We start from the raw sequence: 20,287 nt of genomic DNA, 5'->3' as shown, positions 1-20,287 counted from the left end.
GTTGTGTTTGTTTAACATCCCTCCCTCATCTTGAAGTCTCTTGCTACGCGTTTTGAGTAGATCAAATCGGGTTGTTTGCCTGTGTTCACCCGATCCCGTTATACTAGTGTAGCCCGGCCCACGACGCTCGTGAATCTTCCCTAACCTTGTAAATTAACCGTGCTCTGCCCGTGTCGTTCCCGCATGGCGCGCCATATTCATGCGGTTTAGCGCTTCTTCCGCGCCCTGATAAGTGGTTCAATCAGGTATTTCCCGCGAACGAGCTATCATCTTGCAAGGAAGCTGGGACGGTAAGCTCGCACGTAATTGGAGCTCTTACTCATAAGGGGTGCGAACTTCCTAACACGGCAGGTTCGGCTTCCACGGTAACGTTATGGAGTGAGGATGAGCCGTGGGCGTCAGGGGAGGGGGGAAACGTCAGCGACAGGTCAGAAAAAACAAGCTCTCAAGGCTGCGCAGTTAAGCTTTCTTGGGAGTTCCATCCGCCCTGGGCCGTCCTCCTTCCTTTTGCTGGGCGTCGCTAGGCATGCTAGGCAGGCGCCACGCGCTGGGGCCATCCACGGCAGGCCCGGCCGGCTCCAGCGCCCGGATTGGTCAATTCGGTTGACAGCATGCGTGGCTCCAGCGCAACAACGGATGAACCACCACAATCACGTCGATCTGGGCCGAAAGGGGAAGTTGGGAAACCATTCAGTTCATCCGAAATTCCCCCTGGCGGCCGCGGCAACAACAGGAGCCAAGTGGCCCAGTTGTTGCACGGCCGTCGCCCATAAACACCGGGGTTCGCTCCCCGCTTCGTTCAATTAGCTCCCTCTTCCCTCCAGTGCCCTCAGCAGTCACCAGCCGGCACCAGGAATCGCACCTCACCAACATCCTATCTCTCCGGTCGCGATCATGCTTCACAAGCACGCCCTTATCACCGCGGCCCTCGCGGCCCTCGGCCAGTGCGGCTCGTCCGTGTTCGAGTCTGTCCCCGAACAGCCCCGCGGCTGGACCCGTTTGGCCGACGCTGCGGACGACACGCCGCTCAAGTTGCGCATCGCTCTGCAGCAGCCCAACGAGGCCTTGTTTGAGCGTACCCTCTACGAAGTGTCGGACCCGAACCACGCCCGGTACGGTCAGCACCTCTCCCGCGACGCCCTTTCGGCTTTGCTCGCCCCCCGTGCCGAGTCTATCTCAACCGTGCGAAACTGGCTCAGTGACGCCGGTATCTCGTCCGACCAGGTCAAGGAAGATGGCGACTGGATTGACGTCAAGTTGACGGCGCGCGAGGCCTCCGCCCTGCTCGAAACCGATTTCGGCCTCTGGAACCACGACGGCAGCAACGTCAAGCGTGTCCGGGCCCTCAAGTACTCGGTGCCTGACGAGGTCTCTAAGCACATCCGTATGGTGGCTCCCGTCGTGCGCTTCGGCGACATCCGCCCCGACCGCAGCCAGGTCTTTGACGTGGTTGACGCCCCGCCGCAGGCGAAGGCTGCTGCGGCTATCCCGCCCCAGGACCTGGATGAGGCGGCCTGCAACAAGACTATCACCCCGGAGTGCCTGCGCGCGCTCTACAAGATCGGCTCGTACCAGGCTAAACCCAGCAAGAAGAGCTTGTTCGGCGTAGCTGGTTACCTCGAGGAGTGGGCTAAGTATGACCAGCTGGAACTGTTCGCCAACGCGTACGCCCCGTACATCTCTGACAACAACTTCACCTCCGTCGGTGTGAACGGCGGCGTGAACAACCAAAACAATGCGACTCAGGACGATATTGAGGCGAATCTGGACATCCAATACGCCGTCGCCATCGCGTACAAGACACCCATCAACTACTACATTACTGGCGGGCGTGGCGAGCTCATCCCTGACCTTGAGTAAGCCAATTCTAGACTCATGATGATTGAACCGGTCACTGACAGCCTTTTAGTCAGCCGGACAAGGACGAGGTATGATTGATGATCCTCCAGCCCAATGTAATATTGGCAGTCCTGTGTACTGACTTGATACTAGAGCTCCAACGAGCCGTACCTCGACTTCTTCTCCTACCTGCTGAAGCTGAAAGACGATGAGCTGCCCCAGACCCTCACCACCTCCTACGGCGAGAATGAGCAGTCCGTTCCCCCCAAGTTCGCCGAGACGGTGTGCAATATGATCGGTCAACTGGGCGCCCGCGGCGTGTCCGTCCTGTTCTCGTCCGGAGAGTAAGTTGGATCATGAATCACTGAGAAAAGGACGGAAGACTAACGAACGTGATCTTCCAGTACCGGCGTTGGCTCGGCCTGCCAGACCAACGACGGCAAGAACACCACCCGCTTCCTGCCCACTTTCCCTGCGTAAGTCTCCTCGATCAAATACTCGCCGAAAGGCTTATGTCTGGGATTAACAACCGTCTCAGTTCTTGCCCATTCGTGACGTCTGTCGGTGGTACCCGCTATGTCAACCCCGAACAGGCTGTCTCCTTCTCCTCGGGCGGTTTCTCCGACCTCTTCCCCCGTCCAGCCTACCAGGAGGCCGCCGTAAGTGGCTACCTGGACAAGCACCTCAAGAAACGCTGGCACGGCCTCTACAACCCGGCCGGCCGTGGGATCCCTGATGTTGCCGCCCAGGGCGTCGATTACCACGTATTCTCGCAGGGCAAGGATGTCCTCGTCTCCGGTACTAGCGCGTCGGCGCCCATGTTTGCCGCCCTCATCAGCCTACTCAACAACGCACGCCTCGCCCAGGGCAAGCCGCCGCTTGGTTTCCTCAACCCGTGGTTGTACTCGAACAAGGTTGCCAGCGAGGGTCTGACCGATATTGTTCATGGCGGTTCCACCGGCTGCACTGGTACGGACATGTACTCGGGTCTGCCGACGCCGTATGTGCCCTATGCTAGCTGGAATGCTACCCCCGGCTGGGACCCTGTGACCGGCTTGGGTACGCCGCTCTTTGACAAGCTCCTCAAGCTTAGCACGCCAGGCATCGACATCAAGCTGTCGCTCATCGGTTCCTTGTCCCTGTGAAGGGATTGAGTGCGGCAGCAACCGCTGGTGTGGACTTGGGAGGTCAGCTTGTGGTGTGAATCATGTAATTAAGTCATAGAATCAATGGTGTTTTAATACTGCCTTTTCTTTTCTAGCCGTCGAATGTCCGCTACAACGATGGTTGACCGTAATAATGCGGCTTGGAAGTGAAACCTGGAACTTTCGTTCAGGAGGGATCCGAGGAAGAGCAAACGTTGGAAAGTGATCTAAGTCTCAGTCTGAAGGGAGCCACCTCAATACTTGCTGAAGACAATCGTAGCACTATCTCTGTTTGCCCAACACTTCAAGTCTCGGCGGTTCCCAAGATCCTAGCCAGCACCAAGCAATATCCCTCCACGGCAGACACAACCGGTAGTTGAGAACCGCCTCAGCCCTGGTTGGACAGTTTCCTTTCGCTACCTCGTTACGGGATGCGATGAATCTATTTGCGCCTGCATGGGCTTCTCGAAGGGGACGGACGACAAGGCTCAGCATGTCGCGTGACACTTCACCACGCGACGACACCTGGCTCGACCTAGCTCGACCTAGTAAGCCTTACGTATCGTCAACGGCTTTTTCCGATAAAGGGCCGAAAACAAATACGCAAAACTAACAGCCTGGAAGAACAAACGACGCCTGGTAAAACGTTTTTCAGAGCCCCTGGTGTTTTTCTCCTCAATCCAGGTTTTCTTGGTATCATGATGCGGCTCCAAAACCTTGAAGAAGGTAGGGGTCGGGTTTTGGGGATTGAGGGCGATGGAAGCTTATTGGGCGATGGGGTGGTGGGATGCGGGGGAAGGAGCCGATCGGCAATTGGCGAAAAAGGCCGCGGCAATGGCAAAGGAGGAAGGTGGGACCACGGAACCTAAACAAGCACCGAAAGGCCTAGAACTGCGTTGTGGTTCGTTCGGGCACTTCTTCCCTCTGAAGAGCTTACACTCCGCTAATACTTTTTCTGCCTTTCTTGCACAGGGTATGAAGGCATGGGACCGGGGCTAGGTTTAGTCGCGGCTAGAGAGGGCTGGGCGGAAAAGAGCTTTTTTTCGTCCGACTTTTTCCTTCCTATGATACAGGTACCAGGAAACAAGCACCCTCGGCATAGCCTTCGACATCGGACAAACCGAGCTTCGTCCGTAGTTTCATCCCATAACCCCGGGCCCGGTTTTAGGTGGATTTTCGGGTTTCTCGAAATGTCAGGCCGCAGCAGCAGCGCTAACCCGCCGACTCCTCTCGCCCCAGGATCAGGATCAAGGTGGGATTGGAGACTTTGGGGTCGACAACGAGAGTTTGTTGCAAGGCTACCCCAATCTGAGGCTCCTTCAACATTACACTACACTCTCGGTGCATCAAGCGCAACCTTAATGGTTGTATCCCGTGTGGGAGGAATTAATTTAAAAAGTGTAGATAATTTTCAAACTCATGGATTCCAAGGCTATTTCCAGCATTCCACGTGCAGCTATGTAGCACGCTATCGCCGACCTGTAAGATCTCGGTGAAGACGGAGAAATCACATCTCTGCTGCCAGTCCATACCAAGACCTTGGCAAATGCCAAATTCTCGTGCCGTCTAGGCGATGAACGAGACCACGGATTTCTCCGGACTTGTTTGTCTCCGCATACCGTCCAACAGGTAATTCTTTCCTCGTTCGATTCTATCTGGTCTGGGGCCCCGATTTCCTCTCCGCAAAATATGAGAGAAAAAGACCTGTGGGGTTTAACCCCGCACAGCATCCTTGCCATTGTCGCATCAGGGTGCGGCATCCCCAAATAGGGATTCGTCTCAGGGTGTCATTCCTCCTCACAACACAACACCACCTTGCCCGGCGGAAAACATGACAGGACCATTCACGCTGGTTGTTACTCAGCATGGGGGAGAGATGGGGATGACAATCATTGCCCGGAGCGGTGAGCGCAAGTCGTGCGACCTGTGATATCCAAGCTTTTTGTGAGACCCTTCCCCGTTTCTTGGCCCTGCTGCATCATCGGGCTTCTTGACTCTGCATGTTCGTTCCATGCGCATCATCCGGGCATTCCACGGCGGTACATATTAGACGCCGCCCTCCTAGCGTGATTTGGTTGGATTTTTGGGGTGCCTATCCTCCCTTCGTTGTCTCCCCCTCCTCCACCTAATCTCCTCTGAATTCACCGCATCTCCGCCCGAACACATCACCAGCAGCAAAGGGGGGGAACCATGGAATCAACACACGAGCCGGCGGACCCCATCGCAAAGGGCGTGCTGGCCACGGCCAAGCAATCCTGGAAGGACTTATTCATCTGGAAGCAGCGCGTCGTCGTGACCAACGAGCTCGGCGAGACCAGCACAGAATGGGCGCGTCCCGTGCCCCTGCGTAACCCAGTCAGCCTGATGCTGCAGCTCTCGTTGCGCGACTGGCTCTTCTTCATCGTCGGCCTGGCCGCCTGGACCGCCGATGCCTACGATTTCCACGCCTTATCCATCCAGCAAGTCAAGCTGTCAGAGTACTACAACACGACCGTGACTAATGTGTCGACCGCGATCACGCTGACGCTGCTACTGCGATCAGTCGGCGCGGCCATGTTTGGTCTGGCGGGTGATCGGTGGGGACGCAAGTGGCCGATGGTGTTCAACATGATTGTCCTGGGTGTGCTGCAGATCGCGACCATCTACAGTTCGACGTTCCAGCAGTTTCTGGCTGTGCGCGCGCTCTTTGGCTTGTTCATGGGTGGAGTGTATGCTTTTCCTCTCCAAACTTTATTTTCCTCTCGAGCGCGCGCTGACTTTCACAAAATAGCTACGGAAACGCCATCGCCATGGCTCTCGAGCACAGCCCGCCGGATGCTAGAGGTCTTATGTCCGGTATTCTGCAGCAAGGGTACTCCTTCGGGTATGTTCTTGCAGCCTGTGTCAACCTCGGTGTCGGTGGCGACCCGGAGAGCTGGAAGACGGTGTTTTGGATTGCCGCCGGATTATCCATCGGTGTCGGTATCATTCGTATCTTCTTCCCCGAATCGCAGCAGTTCCTGGAAGCGCGCAAGCACGGACATCAGCATGTTAGCGTCTCGGATTTCTGGAAGGAGACCAAGTTGATGCTCCGCGAGGAATGGAAGCTGTGTGTCTACAGCGTCATCTTGATGACCTGGTTCAACTGTAAGAGATTGTTTCATCGTCACACTCATAACGGTGCATGTGCTAACGGTTTACGCATCAGACTACAGCCATACCTCCCAGGACAGCTACACGACCTTCATGCTCACGCAAAAGGAACTCGACAACTCCGGTGCCAGCCGCGCCAGTATTCTCATGAAGGTCGGCGCTTGCGTGGGCGGCACCATCATCGGCTACATCTCGCAGTGGTTCGGCCGCCGCCGCACTATCGTGGTGGCCGCCCTCATGAGCGGTGTCCTCATTCCGGCCTGGATCCTGCCCCAAGGCGAGCGCGCCCTGTCAGCCACCGGTTTCTTCGAGCAATTCTTCATCCAGGGCGCGTGGGGTGTGATTCCGATCCATCTCAACGAGCTGTCCCCGCCAGCCTACCGTTCCTCCTTCCCCGGCCTGACCTACCAGCTCGGAAACATGATCTCGTCGCCGTCTGCACAGATTGTGAACGCGATCGCTAGCAGCCACTTCGTTACCAGCAAGAGCGGTAAGCTGGTCAATGCCTACGGCCCAACCATGGGGATTGCGACGGCCATCATTGCGACTGGTATTGTGGTCACCACCGCGCTTGGCCCAGAGAAGAGGGGTCGCGAGTTTGAGAAGGCGTTGCCGGCGGGTCTGAACGTGGTACCGGAGAAGAAGGTGGATGATTTGGAGAGAGCTGAGTCGAAGCCGACGGCCGCCGGCGCCGAGAATGTGGATGAGAAGAAGGAGGATAAGATTTGATGTAACGGGCCGGGGGTTGATGCCTGGGAAATGAGTGCTATGAGAGACAATATACCGATCGGTGGCTTGTATACTTGGATATGAAGTTGCAGTGTTACTGTCCAAAGCACAGGAAAGAACTTGATGATAAATATACCGCAGGGATTCACATTCAAAAGGCACAGTGTCAACGACAAAACATAACCCACTTCCCCTCTATCACCTTCCAGCCGGGTTCCTGAACTTCTGCCCCCAAAGAAGCTTCCTCTATGATTGCGGTTTCCATCACCTATCCCGCATCTAGGTACCATCGTCACGATTACCCACCTCCACGTATCTCTGCCGATTGACTACAGGAGGCTATTGCTCTAACTTCCAGCGAATACCCATGTCCGTATATTCGTATGTGTAGTTTAAAATATACAGGCAAAGAGGAAAGTATGTCGAAGGGGCTCCACCCCTAATCGGGACCGTGAGCCTTGAGCAACTTACAGACTCAAATAAGCTGTAGTGAAGGAGGTATATGTTACACGCTAGATGAGATAATGTGCCATAGTCCAAACGCTCTCTCAGGGAAGACATATTAGCAGACCTTTTTATGACCTTTCAAGTGTCGGTTACTTTGTGCTGTTACGAGTTCTATTCCCAACTCCGGAGTGTCTTTGTGGTCCCCTAACCTCATCTCTCATATATCTTCTTCGTTCTTCCCCTTTTCTTTTCCATCTTCAGCATTGCCCTTCTATTTTCTTCCTGTTCCCTCCCGGATTTCGCAGACCATAACTGGCCGAGCGGCAAAGCTCAGCGCCCAAGTCGACCGGCCATGAGGATGTACGAGCGCTAGATATATCCAGGATAACCAAGGCAGCCGGGATGACTTCATCCGGCACGGGCCTTTCGGTAGCAGTATATGGGCTGCGGTAAGCCCCCGATCCCAAAGCCCCTGAATCGCAGGTACTGGTTACGTTGCCATTGAGAGCATGCTGGCACAGTTGACGTACCTAAACCAACGATACGGCGCACAGGGAAACCATTTCACGCTGCTATTGCCGTGCGCCTGGGGGTTTTCGCCACATCCGCTCCGCTCAGTGAACCACCGCCAGTTCCTATTTCACCACCACAACGACGGCCGCTGGAATGCGATCGTGGTGCGGGCTGCTCTCTGCCGATAACGAGAACGCAAGACCCTCCGCGGTCACCTCTTTCCCGTCGCGCCCAGACTTCAGTTTGTCGGGGGATATAGTCTCTGATTCATCCCCTTGACCCTTCTATTAATCTCCTGTACCCCCTTTACTGCTCAGATTTTGTTCTCGAAGAAAATTGGAGGGAAGTTCAAGTGGACGGAGTTATTGTGTTTGCTCTCGCGCGCGGTTCTATCCTTGTGGACCAGGAAGAAGCCCGCGTTTTGCTTCGCTACCGGCCGGGGAAACTAGACGTGGCAGCGGCAGCGGCAGTGGCAGCGGCAGTGTCGTCCAAATTTGGCTTTCTGTCGCCCGGCTTGTCGCTGGGGATTGTTCTTTTGGTGGTGGTACTAGTTGGTACCCACCTGGCACAACCACCCCACCAAATGCTCGCCGAACACCATCTCCGCAAGCTTCCTCGGGCTCAGCGGAGAATATCAAGACCCATGAGTTGGACGTCATCAGCCCGGAGACGATGGCCCTCGAAAAAGATAGGTCTAGGGATGAAGACATGGTGAATATGGCCCTGGTTTCACTTCTGGACCCGATCACCATCTGTTCAGGAATCAACCAGCTTGGGGCCAGACAAAACCTATCGTGGCTCTTGACTCGTCAGTCATTTCAACTCGGTCCGGCACACAAGCCCGTGTGCGAGTCGTCTTACGCGCCTATGAACTGGGCCAAACCAAGTACTATGTGGCATATAGCCGTTTGGCTGGCACGCGGATGCTGAACCACGCGGTCGTGATATAATTGCGGACGACGTTGGAAGGGCATCGGACGTGAAGGAGTTGGAGTTCAATTCCTTGGTTTGATGTCGGCGTATTTTTTAGGGACTAGCAGCGTCTTGCCATGGACATCGTCATCCATAGCGAGTGAGGCAGCAGAAGTGACACAGAGGGCACGAAATACATTAGAGAGCGATTACCTCTTCATTGAAATGACGAAAGAGTACCTGATGAAGCGGTACATCTTCGGCGCATTCTAGTCTGCCACAGCAGTGGGCCGGACCAGCTCAATTGGTGCGTGTTTCTTCCACGGCTGATACTGCATCATTTTGAGGTTCCACCAACGATGCTCCAAATCGCTCATTGATCCATCTGAGAAGGACTATTTCCGGCCTGAGCCTGCTAGCATAGGTAATACGGGGGATTGCAGACTTCCTACGGGCCGAAAATATGTCCTTAGAAATTCACTTCACGATTCGGGCAGCACTTCCTCTCTGCGCTCGGAAATGTAGATCTCTAAAAATGAAACAATCGACAGATTGATGTCCTGACGACAGTGATTAACGACGGATCTCTTTCTTCTTAGGGCATCCATGGACGCCAAAGCACCCGCGCCACACATGCATTGCCGATTGAGGCAGCAATGCCATGGCTGGACACCTATAACTATCTGAAGAGGAAAGAGGGAAAAAAAAGAGGAACAAAATTTTCGTGGAGAGTTGGCGTTGAAAAGCCGTGTTAAAAGTGGGGCGTAGAGCATCCTGTCTCACGTGCTTGGAGCCGCACGCTCCAGCCAACTGCCAACCAAGAGCGGCATTCGAATCGCCGACGTTGTGATTGGCTGCTGAAGCCGAGGTGCCGACTGGCCGGGGTTTGTTTCCGAAGCGCAACTTCGTCAGTCCCGCCGGCATCACCATTGAAACCTGAAATCTCGCATCACGACAGCCTCAACGCTTGCTGGTTCGGCTCGTTCCTTTGTCATCAGCCCACACGCCCACGCACGGAGAATACAATCATGATTGCCCAACGAGCGGCGACGACGACGCTTCGCCGAGGTACGCTTGGCTCTTTCAATTGCGGCACTTCATAGCGGGGGACCAGGACGAGAAGGGGAGGGTTCGGGAATGTCGAAGCATACGACGAGCTAACAATGCATTCATTACAACAGTGGCCGGCAAGCCGAATGTCTTTTTCACCGCCAACGTTGCCCGGCTAGCCACCCAGCCTCTGTCCACCACCCAGACCAGGTCCGTTACCTCCTGATCGAGTTCCCCACCAAACAAAATATCACACCCGTCATACCACACCACCCACCTCACCCAGGCTAATATCCCCTTCCTCCCAACCAAATAGGCCCGTAGCAACCCAACCGCACCTCACCCCCGCCGACGCCAACGCCATCCTCGCGAAGCAGCGCCTCAACCGTCCCGTCTCGCCTCATCTCGCCGTATACGACAAGCAGCAGACCTGGTTCGGCGGCTCCATCTGGATGCGCATCACGGGGTCTCTCTTCAGCGGCTCGCTCTACGTCTTCGCCACGGCCTACCTCGCGGCCCCGCTTTTGGGCTGGCACCTTGAGAGCGCCTCGCTCGCGGCCGCTTTCGGCGCGCTGCCTGTGGCTCTGAAGGGTGGGATTAAGTTCTTGGCGGCGTGGCCGTTTGCGTTCCATGCGATTAATGGCGTGCGGCATTTGCTGTTTGATATGGCTAAGGGGTTCCAGAGGCAGACGATTGTGAAGAGTGGGTGGTATATCTGGGGCGCGTCGATCGTGGGGGGGTTGTACCTTGCTTTCCTCCTTTAAATTTAAGCAGGGGAAAAGAAAGGGAACTGCTTAGGGAGGAGATATTGGAGGCTCAACTCGGTGGGTGTATGGATAAATGGAAGGCATGGATTAGGGGCTGGGACGGCGGGGCATAGGGAGGTAGCGGGTCGGTTGGGTTATGCCATCGGAAAACTGTAACCCGGAGATGAGGGAAATGTTACGAGGGGCAAGAGAGGGGTAGACAGGATGGAACTGCATGTATGGACTACGCTGTCACCAACACGAACTGTTTCTTTGTCAGATAAACCCCGGGCCGAACATCAAGCATACGGCAACAGTGAGTTGAGAAATGTGAGGTATCGATGGTCGCTTGATGACGCCCGTCTTGCTTTTCCGAAATAAATAAAGCCCAATATTCGTGTCCCAGTCCTAAGTGGACGGAGCATAAGCAGTAAATAATAATAGAACTCATCCATGTCCGCCGGATAAGGATCCCCTAACGCCAAGTGTACCTCACTCTCCCTGCCGAAACGCCATGACCGTGCCTTAGGGTATCGGACAGTCAAGCCGAAAACCCTTCCTTACCTATTCCAAATGCCGTACCTCCAGGATCGCCCTATTCAACGTGTGATTCCTTAACCGCGCAACGCGTTGACCAATAATGGGCCCAACAAACTCCGTAACCTGTTCCGCCTCCCTCGACAGTTCCGGTGCGCTGACTCCGTTAGCAACGGCAATACCAGACCCACCCACCAGGCTCTCCACCCCCTTCATAATCCCGCCCACTAACATCTCGAGCTCCATCGCGTGGGACTCGCCCTTGTCGGATAGCGGCTGCAGCACGGCGGAGTCAAAGCTCTTCATATTGGGCAGCACCAACACGCGCACGGCTTCCGGGCCACCGGCGGCAGCGACACCACGCACAGCACCAAACAGCACAGCGGGCGAGCGCGTCGGATCCAGGAAGTGCTTGAGACAGGTGCGCGTCAGCTTGGGCCGCAGCAACGCGTTGCTCGCACCGTACTTGCGTGCGAGGATCTCCAGCAGGCTGGCGGCTAGCTCGCGCAAGTTGTACTGCTCACGCAGGGTGTCGGGTGAGTCTTCGGATGACGCCCCGCTGCCGTTGCCCAGTTTGCGTGACATCAGGCAGGTGAGGACGGGCGCGGATAGGGCGCTGGCATAGGGGTCGAGGAAAAGGTTGGGATTTTGGATGACAGCCTCGGCCAGCTCCATCATTTGGCGGAGGATGAAGAGGTCGTCGAGGTGGTGGGTGACTTGGTTGGTGACAAAGTTGACAAAGTAAGGGAGTAGTTGGTGTAAGCCAGGATCGGAGCGAACTGATTCGAGGGCGGCTTCCCGAAGGCGGCTCTTTTCTTCGTCGGGATCTTCGTCTAACACGGCGGCTTGGATCTTATCGAAGTAGAGGATCAACTCTTTGCTGATGACGTGTTTTACTGAGGGTCGGAAGGATACATTGTCGTTACCCGCGAGAGCCGCCAGGGCTGGGTTGGCGCCGGGGCCCTTGGGTAGGAGGTCCTTGGAGGACGTCTCGGCGGTTGTCGGGTTCTGGGGGATAGACGGTTGGACGCCTTCAACCGCGAGCCAATGGGCTGTAATCGGGATGCCAGGTCAGCAACGGACATCCAAAGCAGAACACATCGAGCGAATTAGAACTTACCCGTAAAGCTCATATCCCGTGGTACCTTCGGAAGAGGGGCATTGACCACCTTTTCAAAGTCGACTTCTTCATCGTCAATGTAGAACAACGGTTGGCCGGGCCCGAGGCTGGCCTCGCCGTATCGCAACGGCCGGGTGGACTCATAGCCATACAGCGGCTCGACGTCGAGCACCTTCAGCGCCTGAGACATGTCCTGAACGGTGAGGGTGGTGCGGTTGGCGGCACGCATGAAGCGCAGCGACTCGATGATGACTTGGCCGATGCGGTATTCGACATCTTGGGCGAGCACGCGGAGCGGTTCGTCCGAGAGCGAAATTCCGATCGAATCGGCAACGTCTCGCACGTTGTCAGGGTTCCAAAGGAGCTTAGGGCCATCGTTCGCTGCCATGTTTCCATCAATGACCCGCAAACCGGTTGCGGCCAGGTGGGCGATGAGGCAGAGGGCGTTGGCAGTTTTGGAGGTCGCGAAATGGTTTGGCGGTTTGATGCAACCCGAAGAAGCGCTTGCATTGGAATGGTTCAAAGGTGCCGAATCAGCAAATGGCAGGCTGAGAACATGGTGGGGCTTCCAATCGCTCCAGCGTCCGTGCCCCACAAGAGCTGGCCATCCACAATAACGTTAAGGGACGGCTGACTCCGAACGGTTCCTGAGCCCAGCTCACAGGGCTGTCACCAGGGCAGCTTTTCTCGAAAGCATCTGAACCATTCGCAACCACACTCTTGAAAAGCTTTGCATCAAACCACATCACCAACACATCCGAAGAGCCTCCTTGGGCTTGACCGACTATTCCTCTTCACATCCCCCCGAAGGGCCGGACTGCGAGTCCAACTCGAAATTTCTTTTTCGCGGCCCCCAAGAGCCCCCAAACTGCGTGTTGGCAAGTTCCTCCACACCACCCTCGCGCAAACCCGGTGTAAGAGCAGTGCCACAATTGGGCCCTCGCTGAAGGGCATGAACGAGTGACTTTTCCCTTGAGGCCGACATGCCTAAACTAACGGTGTAGCGCACTGCTATGGTAGATTCACAATGCAAAATTCCGATAAGTCCTCCCACCCCTGATCACCGTATACTCAAAACAAACATGCATCACGACGTGTAACTCGATTACCTATCGTACCTCATTGCCAGGATTGCCAATTACATCGATATACAATGTGTCGCGATTGTAATCGTATTACTGGTTGTTGTATTTTGGACAATTCAATACCATAATTGATAAGCCTGGCCGAGAGGTGTAATAATCGATGCTTGTTTAAGTGTACGATGAGCAAGCTCGGGGGGAGGGGGACTGATCAAGGCTGGAGCCAAAAGTGGGTGTGGTGGTGATCTCCTCGCCTCTTGCTGTGTTTCTGGAATTTGCACCGTCAATCTAGTGAACTGCATCGTCGATTTAGGCGGTTCGTTGGAGGTATTCCGGAGCCGCAAAGCCGCGTTTGGCAGTGTGGCTTTCAAGTCCGTCGTCGCCTTCTCAACTGCATGGTCGCCTTTCAAGCCCGCAGCCTCCACTAACTTCACGCCCTCCCTGTTCAGCCCAGATGCCGGGTCGGCCCTTGCTTGCTAGCTGCAGGGCGTGTAACATGTTACACACCCATCTTAGGTAGGTAATTCACACTGGCGTCATGAGTTTCCACGCGTCGGCTGCGTGTGGTGGTGAATTCCAGTTATTTCGGGCGATGTCACGCGCAATTTCGCGAACATGTACACTAACCGTTGGACTCTGGAGAAATGTCGGTGTGCAAGAAAGATGCCGTTGTCTGCCCGTGGGCCCGTGGCTCCTGGCCAAACTCCTGCGGCCGTCCAAGGCTGGAAGAGACGCGCACCTTGATTGGTTCTCTTTTCCATTCGAGGTCAACTTCGAGTCTGCGACCAATTGCACCAAATCTTAGCGTCTCGCATGCTTGTTAGCCTTGGTACCTAGTCGAGACTGGGGAAATTCTTCTCAAAATACTGTATGGACAGCGTTTTCCAGTCTTCACATCAGTACCCGGCTTCACCAGGCCTGGTGCCCGGTCGGGGAGGGTGCCACCTTGCATAATGGTGTGGTAACTTTGATAACAGCTCTCCAAAGTAAACTCGCTAGAGTTCCGCTGGCAAGGCCGCTGGCAAGGCAACAAGTGGCAAGCACAGCACACTGAGCACAGCCTTCGACGGGACCCAGGTCACCCAACAACATCAGTTGCTTTTGCGGCTCCCAGAAGGTGCACTTTTTGTCTGCCATGGGACATGGGTTTTTCTAGATTTTGGAGTTTCGTTGTCAGATGCCACAGGTGGTTTGAGGGGGGCTAAGATAACTCAATGAAGTGTGATATTATATATAAAGCGCCCTCGATAACAAGACCACAGAATCCGTAGTTCCGCTCAGTAGCGTTCCGTCATCGAGTCAGTTTGCCTACTACCTTTACTCTCATACCCAAATTACCGCGTATATTACAGTTGGGGGTGTTCACTGTTCAGTCGACATGGTTCAGCAATCGGTGGCCTCAGCGGCCCTCAGCCGCAGCGGCGTGGCCCCTATCTCGCCAGCCTTGCGCCCTTCCCCGAAGCTTTCCTTTCGCAGAAGACCCCAGTCCTGCCCCTCAAGTCCAAGTGTTGTCAATTCCACTCACGTTCCCGTTGTGTTTAACAACTCCACCATCTTCAACCTCGCCGAAGGCCACTTAGATGCCCGCCCTGGGAGTGCTTTGGGCCATGTTCCCCGGAACTTGCCCGGCCCTATGGCATGGGCCCAGGGAGCACCCATCGATTACTCCGAGGCCGAAACACATTCGGCTAGGTTCTGTCTGGGCGGGAGTCTTGAAAACCCCCAGTATTTCCCCCAGGCTCCATCGGCGGACCGGCAGCCCTTCACGATTGTGGCTGGCGACCACGGACCATATTGCAACTATGGCTATTATGCCGCTCCACGGTCCGATCGCAGCGGTTACCTGGGACAGAACGAGCATCGACAGTCGCAGAATGACGACAGCCACCCTGCGTCGGACGACGGTGACGCTGGCTCAGAACAACAGGACGATAATAATGGGGACGGAGACGAAGACGACGATGAGGCTCACAACCAACAACCCTGTAGCGGTCCATCCCATATAAGGCCGTTCAGCTGCCCCTTCCGGAAGAGAAATAAGAGACGATTCAACGTGAGAGACCATCCGAACTGCAACAAAGAATTCCGCACCTACCTGGATGTCAAGTTCGTACACCCTCAACTAGCCCCCCCCACTCACCTCCCCTTCTTTCTCCCCCAACAAACAACAACAAACACCAGCCGTAAACTGGGAGATCATTGTTTCAGATGTCAAACCTTGAAATACTTTCTGACTGGGATTTTGTTCTACAATAGGAGGCATGTCAGAACCGAGCACCTGTTGCCAGCGCACCATCGTTCCCGTACCGAAGAACAGAGAGCTGCCAGAGATCCTGAAGACGGCATTGACGAGAATATGGTAGCCAAACTGATCGAGCGGGAGCAGAAATTGAAAGTCAACACTTGGGAACTGTTGTGGGAAAAACTGTTTCCCAATGACGATGTCATACCCAGTCCAGGTTTGTGCATCGCTTGATTCAAAGACGTCATGCCCAATGACACCCCTTCTCATTAACCTTTGTCTCCTTCCTGGTCTAGACTACGAACCTTGGATTCAAGCAGCGACGATCGAGTTTGATGACATCGCCGATGTGGCGAGGCTTCGCGCCAAAGAAATCTTCCCTTGTCAATTTAAAGAGAAGCTACAATCGCAGCCTTTGGGCCCAGATACGGACACAATTGTTTCTCTTGGCACCGAATTAGCAGACGATATTTATGGGCATTGTCTTGCTGAGTCCCGACTCGAGTTCGACGCAAACACGGCGCCTCAACACCGCAAAAACCAGCAGACAAAGCAAGCGACAGGTGGCCCGTCAAATGCGGGTAACAAGAAAAAGCCGAACGATCCTGACCGTGTAATGGGCGGGCGCGTGTTGAAGTCGACAAAAGCCACCCAGTCCCGAGTCAGGGAACCTGGAGCCTTTCAACGCATAGCACCGAGACCGATGGCGAGCAACAATTTTACTGAGCTTACTGAACCTCAACCTCACCATCATCACTCGCTACCCAGTACCACTTCTGCGTCACAGTCAACACATCCACTCCCCGCTGCCCCAACCCCAGAGCATAGCTACTCGGGACCCCCCGAACACCCCCCGATTGCCATCACCCCGACCTGGCCTCCCCAACCCCAACCTCAACAGCAACACCAGCACCAACAGGCCCCAATTGTCAACAACCCGGCTTTGCGTCACCCCCCCCCACCTCAACCTCAACATTTTCAACTGTCACAACACCAGGTCTTCGCCAACACGCAATATGATCCCTATGCTCCTGCACAGAGGAATGTGAACTACCAGATGCCGCCTTCTAGCGGACCGCCGGGTGGAAGTATGGGAGGAGGTCGAGGATGGCCGGGTCAGTAGGGGCCTCCACTCGGTTCGTTGGTTGGGTTACCGTTGGACTAGGTAATCTGAAAAGAAAAAAAGGTGTTTGGCAGTTTGCTGGTAAGTCAACTATGGCTGAAGTGATGCTTCCTCATTGGTGTGCTTCGCTTGTTTTAAAGCTAAAGCTGACCATGCAAAGCAGTTACGTCCTTGACCTAGTTCTTGGACGTCTCGTAATATTTTGTTATTGCTCAAAATTTCTTAAATCTTTTCCTTTCTTCTTGGTTCCCTCTACTCCCCTCATCCTTTACTGTCCGAAAGTTAAAGACTGTCCTTTCCGCTGTTGTTTTTGATTTGTCTGCTTTTCATTTCATTATTTCCTTGGCTGCTGAAGGATCTGGAAGTAAGATGCAAAGACAAAAAAATATTAACTAGTGTGTTTCGACGAGATTGGTCACATCATACAGTTCGATTTGCTTAATCAGGTAGTTGCGGTTGGGTGAAGAGCGAATCATAAAATCTAATAGGACCCTGTCTTGTTTTGTTGCATGAGCTACCTATGCCAAACAAATCCCCGCTTCCAGGTTCTCATGTGAGCCATCAGCCATGTCATGCCTTCCCTCCCCAGTCCGGCCCTGAACCCGTCGCCCCGCCAAGCTGCCGGGCTGTGATTCCCGGTTATCGGCACGTGTCCCGCACCGGGAACTGCCGCTCCGGTCCGATTTGTCGCTGTGGGGCCCCGAAACCAACCAGGCCCAATTGGGTGCTCCCATCCAAACACCCTTGAGACCGCCAAGCACGCCATTCGCTGCTGTCCTCTCCCCTTGCCGCAGCATGACCACGCCTTCCTCACAGGGGCCCTTGTGGCCTCCCCCAGGCATTCCATGGGCCTTTGCACCACGCGACAACTTTTTGCTTCTGTCAAGGCTTGTGCAGCGTGTGGCTTGCTGGACTCGACTCCTTTTTAACAGGACAGTGGCCCCCCCGAAACAGAGCGCCGTTTTGGATCGTCCAACAATCGGCTCTTTTCCCCCCTTCCCTGCTTCGTTGTAGCGTTATCTGCAGCGCGGCCCGTACCGTCATTCTCCGATGAGTGACCGAAATGGCAAGCGGCCCGTCGTTGTGGTCCTCGACCCGCCTTCTGACGATGATGAATCCGGGAACCGGATTGTTGCTGGGGGCGTCGCAGGCGACTCGGCCCCCAACTCTTCCAGGAGAAAGATTGGCGCAGCTGGGACTGTGTTTTTGATTCTCAACAAGATGATTGGAACGGGCAGTAAGGCTTCACCATCCTGAGTTCGGAACTTCTGGTGAAACCCCCGCCTAACGAGTGTTGTTCCGTCGCAGTTTTCTCAACGCCATCGGGCATTTTTGCTGCCACGGGCTCTGTGGGAATTACTTTGTCGATGTGGGCAGTCGGTAAGGAAGCCTCGCACTGATTACTCATTTAATTACTCCTCATTTCTGCCAGTTATTAACTTGCATCAGCCGGCCTCCTCACCCTCTCCGGCCTGAGCGTTTTTCTTGAGTTCGGCCTTGCCATCCCTCGATCAGGGGGAGAGAAGAACTACCTAGAGCGAGTGTACCGTCGACCGCTGTATCTCGCCTCGAGCGTCTTCGCCGTGCAAATCGTGTTGCTCGGATTTTCCGCCAGCAACTCCCTGGCATTTGGCCGTTACGTGTTGTTGGCTACCGGCCACCCGATGCCGGACGGCTGGATCCCACGGACGATCGCCGTATGCTGTGCCACCACCGTCGTTCTCCTGCACGGCGTGCTCCCGAAATGGGGGCTCGGGCTCACGAATGCTTTGGGGGTCTTCAAGGTCCTCGTTTTACTCCTGATTGTCTTCTCGGGGTTTGCCGCGCTCGCGGGCCATCGTATGGTTCCGGATCCCCATAACTTTGATGACTTCTGGGCCATCGAAAAGGGAGATGGATATGGTGTAGGCGGGGCCTATGCCTATGCCACGGCCATGCTCCAGGTGGTGTACAGCTACAAGGGGTGGGAAAACGCCAACTATGTGCTTGGAGAGCTGAAGAACCCACAACGTACCCTCAAGGTCGCCGGCCCCCTCGCGGTGATCAGTGTCACTATCTTGTACACTCTCGCCAACGTCGCATATTTTGCCGCCATTCCGAAGGGGGAACTGGCCAAGTCCGAGGTCATTGTTGCCGGCCTGTTCTTCCGGAACATGTTCGGGGACAGCGCTCTTGCGCGAAGCCTGCCTGCGCTGGTTGCGCTCAGCAACATTGGCAACGTACTGGCCGTCAGCTTTGCGCATTCGCGTGTCAACCAGGAGCTGGGGCGAGAAGGGATCTTGCCGTGGAGCAGGTTTTGGGCTTCCACAAAACCGTTCAACACGCCGGCGGCTTCGGTACGTGTTATTGTTGATCCCACAGAGCATTTCGGTATTGTGCATTTGACTAATCATACTAACCGTACACAACAGCTCTTCCTACATTGGATAGTTACTGTGACTGTGCTCGTCGCACCTCCCCCCGGCCCTGCATACAACTTTATTGTCAACTTGTAAGGTCCCCATCTCACCACATATTTTCAGTGGCTTGACTAATCACCACTGTTTAGATACACGTACCCCAACGCCTGGATGAACGGATTCGTTGCCGCGGGGCTCATCTACCTGCGGTTCAACAAATCAGAGAAATGGACCTCGCCGTTCCAGACATACCTCCCAGTCGCCGGCATCTATCTCCTCCTCAACATCTTCCTCGTACTTGCGCCCTTTGTTCCACCATCCGGCGGCTGGAGCGCAGACGGATACCCATACTATGCTTACCCCCTGGTCGGCCTGGGAATTCTGTTTCTGGGTGTGGCATACTGGTTCTTCTGGACGAGGACGGGTAACCACTTGGCGACTAAATTGGATGTTGGTACCAATGGGGAGAGGAGAAGCGATGATGGCAAGTCGTTTGAAGATGAGCGTCCTCTGCTGCAGGAGGCGGAGGAGTCTCTAGTGGGTCGAGGGAATGGTGCGAGGCATGGGTACACGAGGATCGATGGGTAAATTTGAATTTGGGTGTCGCATTTTAAGGTATATCTACATATTAGAAGGCATGGAGTTCTGGTATGTTTTTGCGAGTCATGGCCACCTGTGCCTAGATGACTAGAGGCCATCTAGGATGATTTAAACCTGGCGTGGGCATAGAGACGTTCGTATAGTAGATTTGTGCCAGGGGTTTTCATATCACATCCTCTGCTATCTCCAACATTCTCGGATCAAGGTTTGTTGTAATTATACAAGCTCAGACTGATAGAATCCTGGGATTCTGCCCGTTATCCCCGCCCACAGTATCTTTGAACCCGTCCCCTTCCTAGACTGTGCAACGAGGCCACGACACAACAAATGTGCCAGGAACAGGGTTCAGCAGGTTCGAAAAGTCCATAGATTTCAAGATTAGATATTGAATATTAGCAGTCGTAGTAGTGATAACTTTCTTTCCAGTTTCTTAATCAGCATAAGCTGCCGAGGAGAAGTCTAAATCTGTGCGTATTCCTTGATGTCGTTGTATAGAATAGCTGACTTTGAGTCAAGGTAATAGTTGGATATAGTATAATTACAGCCCCGGTCTTTGTCTTATTGTTGGTGAATATGTATTATCGTGCGTGATTACCATGAACACTTAGAGTTCATGCCAACTTGTGCACACTAGACCCGCCGGTCCCCATGCGGAGCTCCGGAAAACTACC

At 54.6% G+C, this 20,287-nt stretch overlaps 6 protein-coding genes across 6 annotated transcripts; 5 read left to right on the top strand and 1 right to left on the bottom strand.

The window, feature by feature from the left end:
* Positions 1-894: 894 nt before the first annotated feature.
* Positions 895-2,984, top strand: C8A04DRAFT_30127 (peptidase-like protein; the record flags this gene model as incomplete). The annotated part of the gene is made up of 5 exons (XM_062781263.1): positions 895-1,856; positions 1,910-1,928; positions 1,993-2,183; positions 2,244-2,315; positions 2,378-2,984. The coding sequence occupies 5 exons, from the start codon at positions 895-897 to the stop codon at positions 2,982-2,984; spliced, it is 1,851 nt and encodes a 616-aa protein (XP_062635703.1).
* Positions 2,985-5,174: 2,190 nt separating this feature from the next.
* C8A04DRAFT_38432 (major facilitator superfamily domain-containing protein) lies at positions 5,175-6,845 on the top strand (the record flags this gene model as incomplete). Its single annotated transcript, XM_062784237.1, has 3 exons — positions 5,175-5,692; positions 5,755-6,110; positions 6,172-6,845. The coding sequence occupies 3 exons, from the start codon at positions 5,175-5,177 to the stop codon at positions 6,843-6,845; spliced, it is 1,548 nt and encodes a 515-aa protein (XP_062635702.1).
* A 2,900-nt stretch (positions 6,846-9,745) lies between these two features.
* On the top strand, positions 9,746-10,531 carry C8A04DRAFT_38431 (uncharacterized protein; the record flags this gene model as incomplete). Its single annotated transcript, XM_062784236.1, has 3 exons — positions 9,746-9,785; positions 9,899-9,977; positions 10,084-10,531. 3 exons carry the CDS (start codon positions 9,746-9,748, stop codon positions 10,529-10,531), a joined length of 567 nt encoding a protein of 188 aa, XP_062635701.1.
* Positions 10,532-11,077: 546 nt separating this feature from the next.
* On the bottom strand, positions 11,078-12,558 carry C8A04DRAFT_13371 (TAF6-like protein; the record flags this gene model as incomplete). Its single annotated transcript, XM_062777680.1, has 2 exons — positions 11,078-12,102; positions 12,171-12,558. 2 exons carry the CDS (start codon positions 12,556-12,558, stop codon positions 11,078-11,080), a joined length of 1,413 nt encoding a protein of 470 aa, XP_062635700.1.
* Positions 12,559-14,885: 2,327 nt separating this feature from the next.
* On the top strand, positions 14,886-16,617 carry C8A04DRAFT_30123 (uncharacterized protein; the record flags this gene model as incomplete). Its single annotated transcript, XM_062781262.1, has 2 exons — positions 14,886-15,237; positions 15,791-16,617. 2 exons carry the CDS (start codon positions 14,886-14,888, stop codon positions 16,615-16,617), a joined length of 1,179 nt encoding a protein of 392 aa, XP_062635699.1.
* A 1,050-nt stretch (positions 16,618-17,667) lies between these two features.
* C8A04DRAFT_13344 (amino acid permease-domain-containing protein) lies at positions 17,668-19,604 on the top strand (the record flags this gene model as incomplete). Its single annotated transcript, XM_062777672.1, has 5 exons — positions 17,668-17,854; positions 17,926-17,997; positions 18,067-18,953; positions 19,029-19,108; positions 19,166-19,604. 5 exons carry the CDS (start codon positions 17,668-17,670, stop codon positions 19,602-19,604), a joined length of 1,665 nt encoding a protein of 554 aa, XP_062635698.1.
* Between the last annotated feature and the right edge of the window lie 683 nt (positions 19,605-20,287).

The sequence above is a fragment of the Dichotomopilus funicola genome (genome assembly GCF_033296635.1).
Source record: "Dichotomopilus funicola strain CBS 141.50 unplaced genomic scaffold C8A04scaffold_46, whole genome shotgun sequence".
Taxonomy (NCBI): Eukaryota; Fungi; Ascomycota; class Sordariomycetes; order Sordariales; family Chaetomiaceae; genus Dichotomopilus; species Dichotomopilus funicola.
This window is presented reverse-complemented; position numbering and strand designations above follow the sequence as displayed.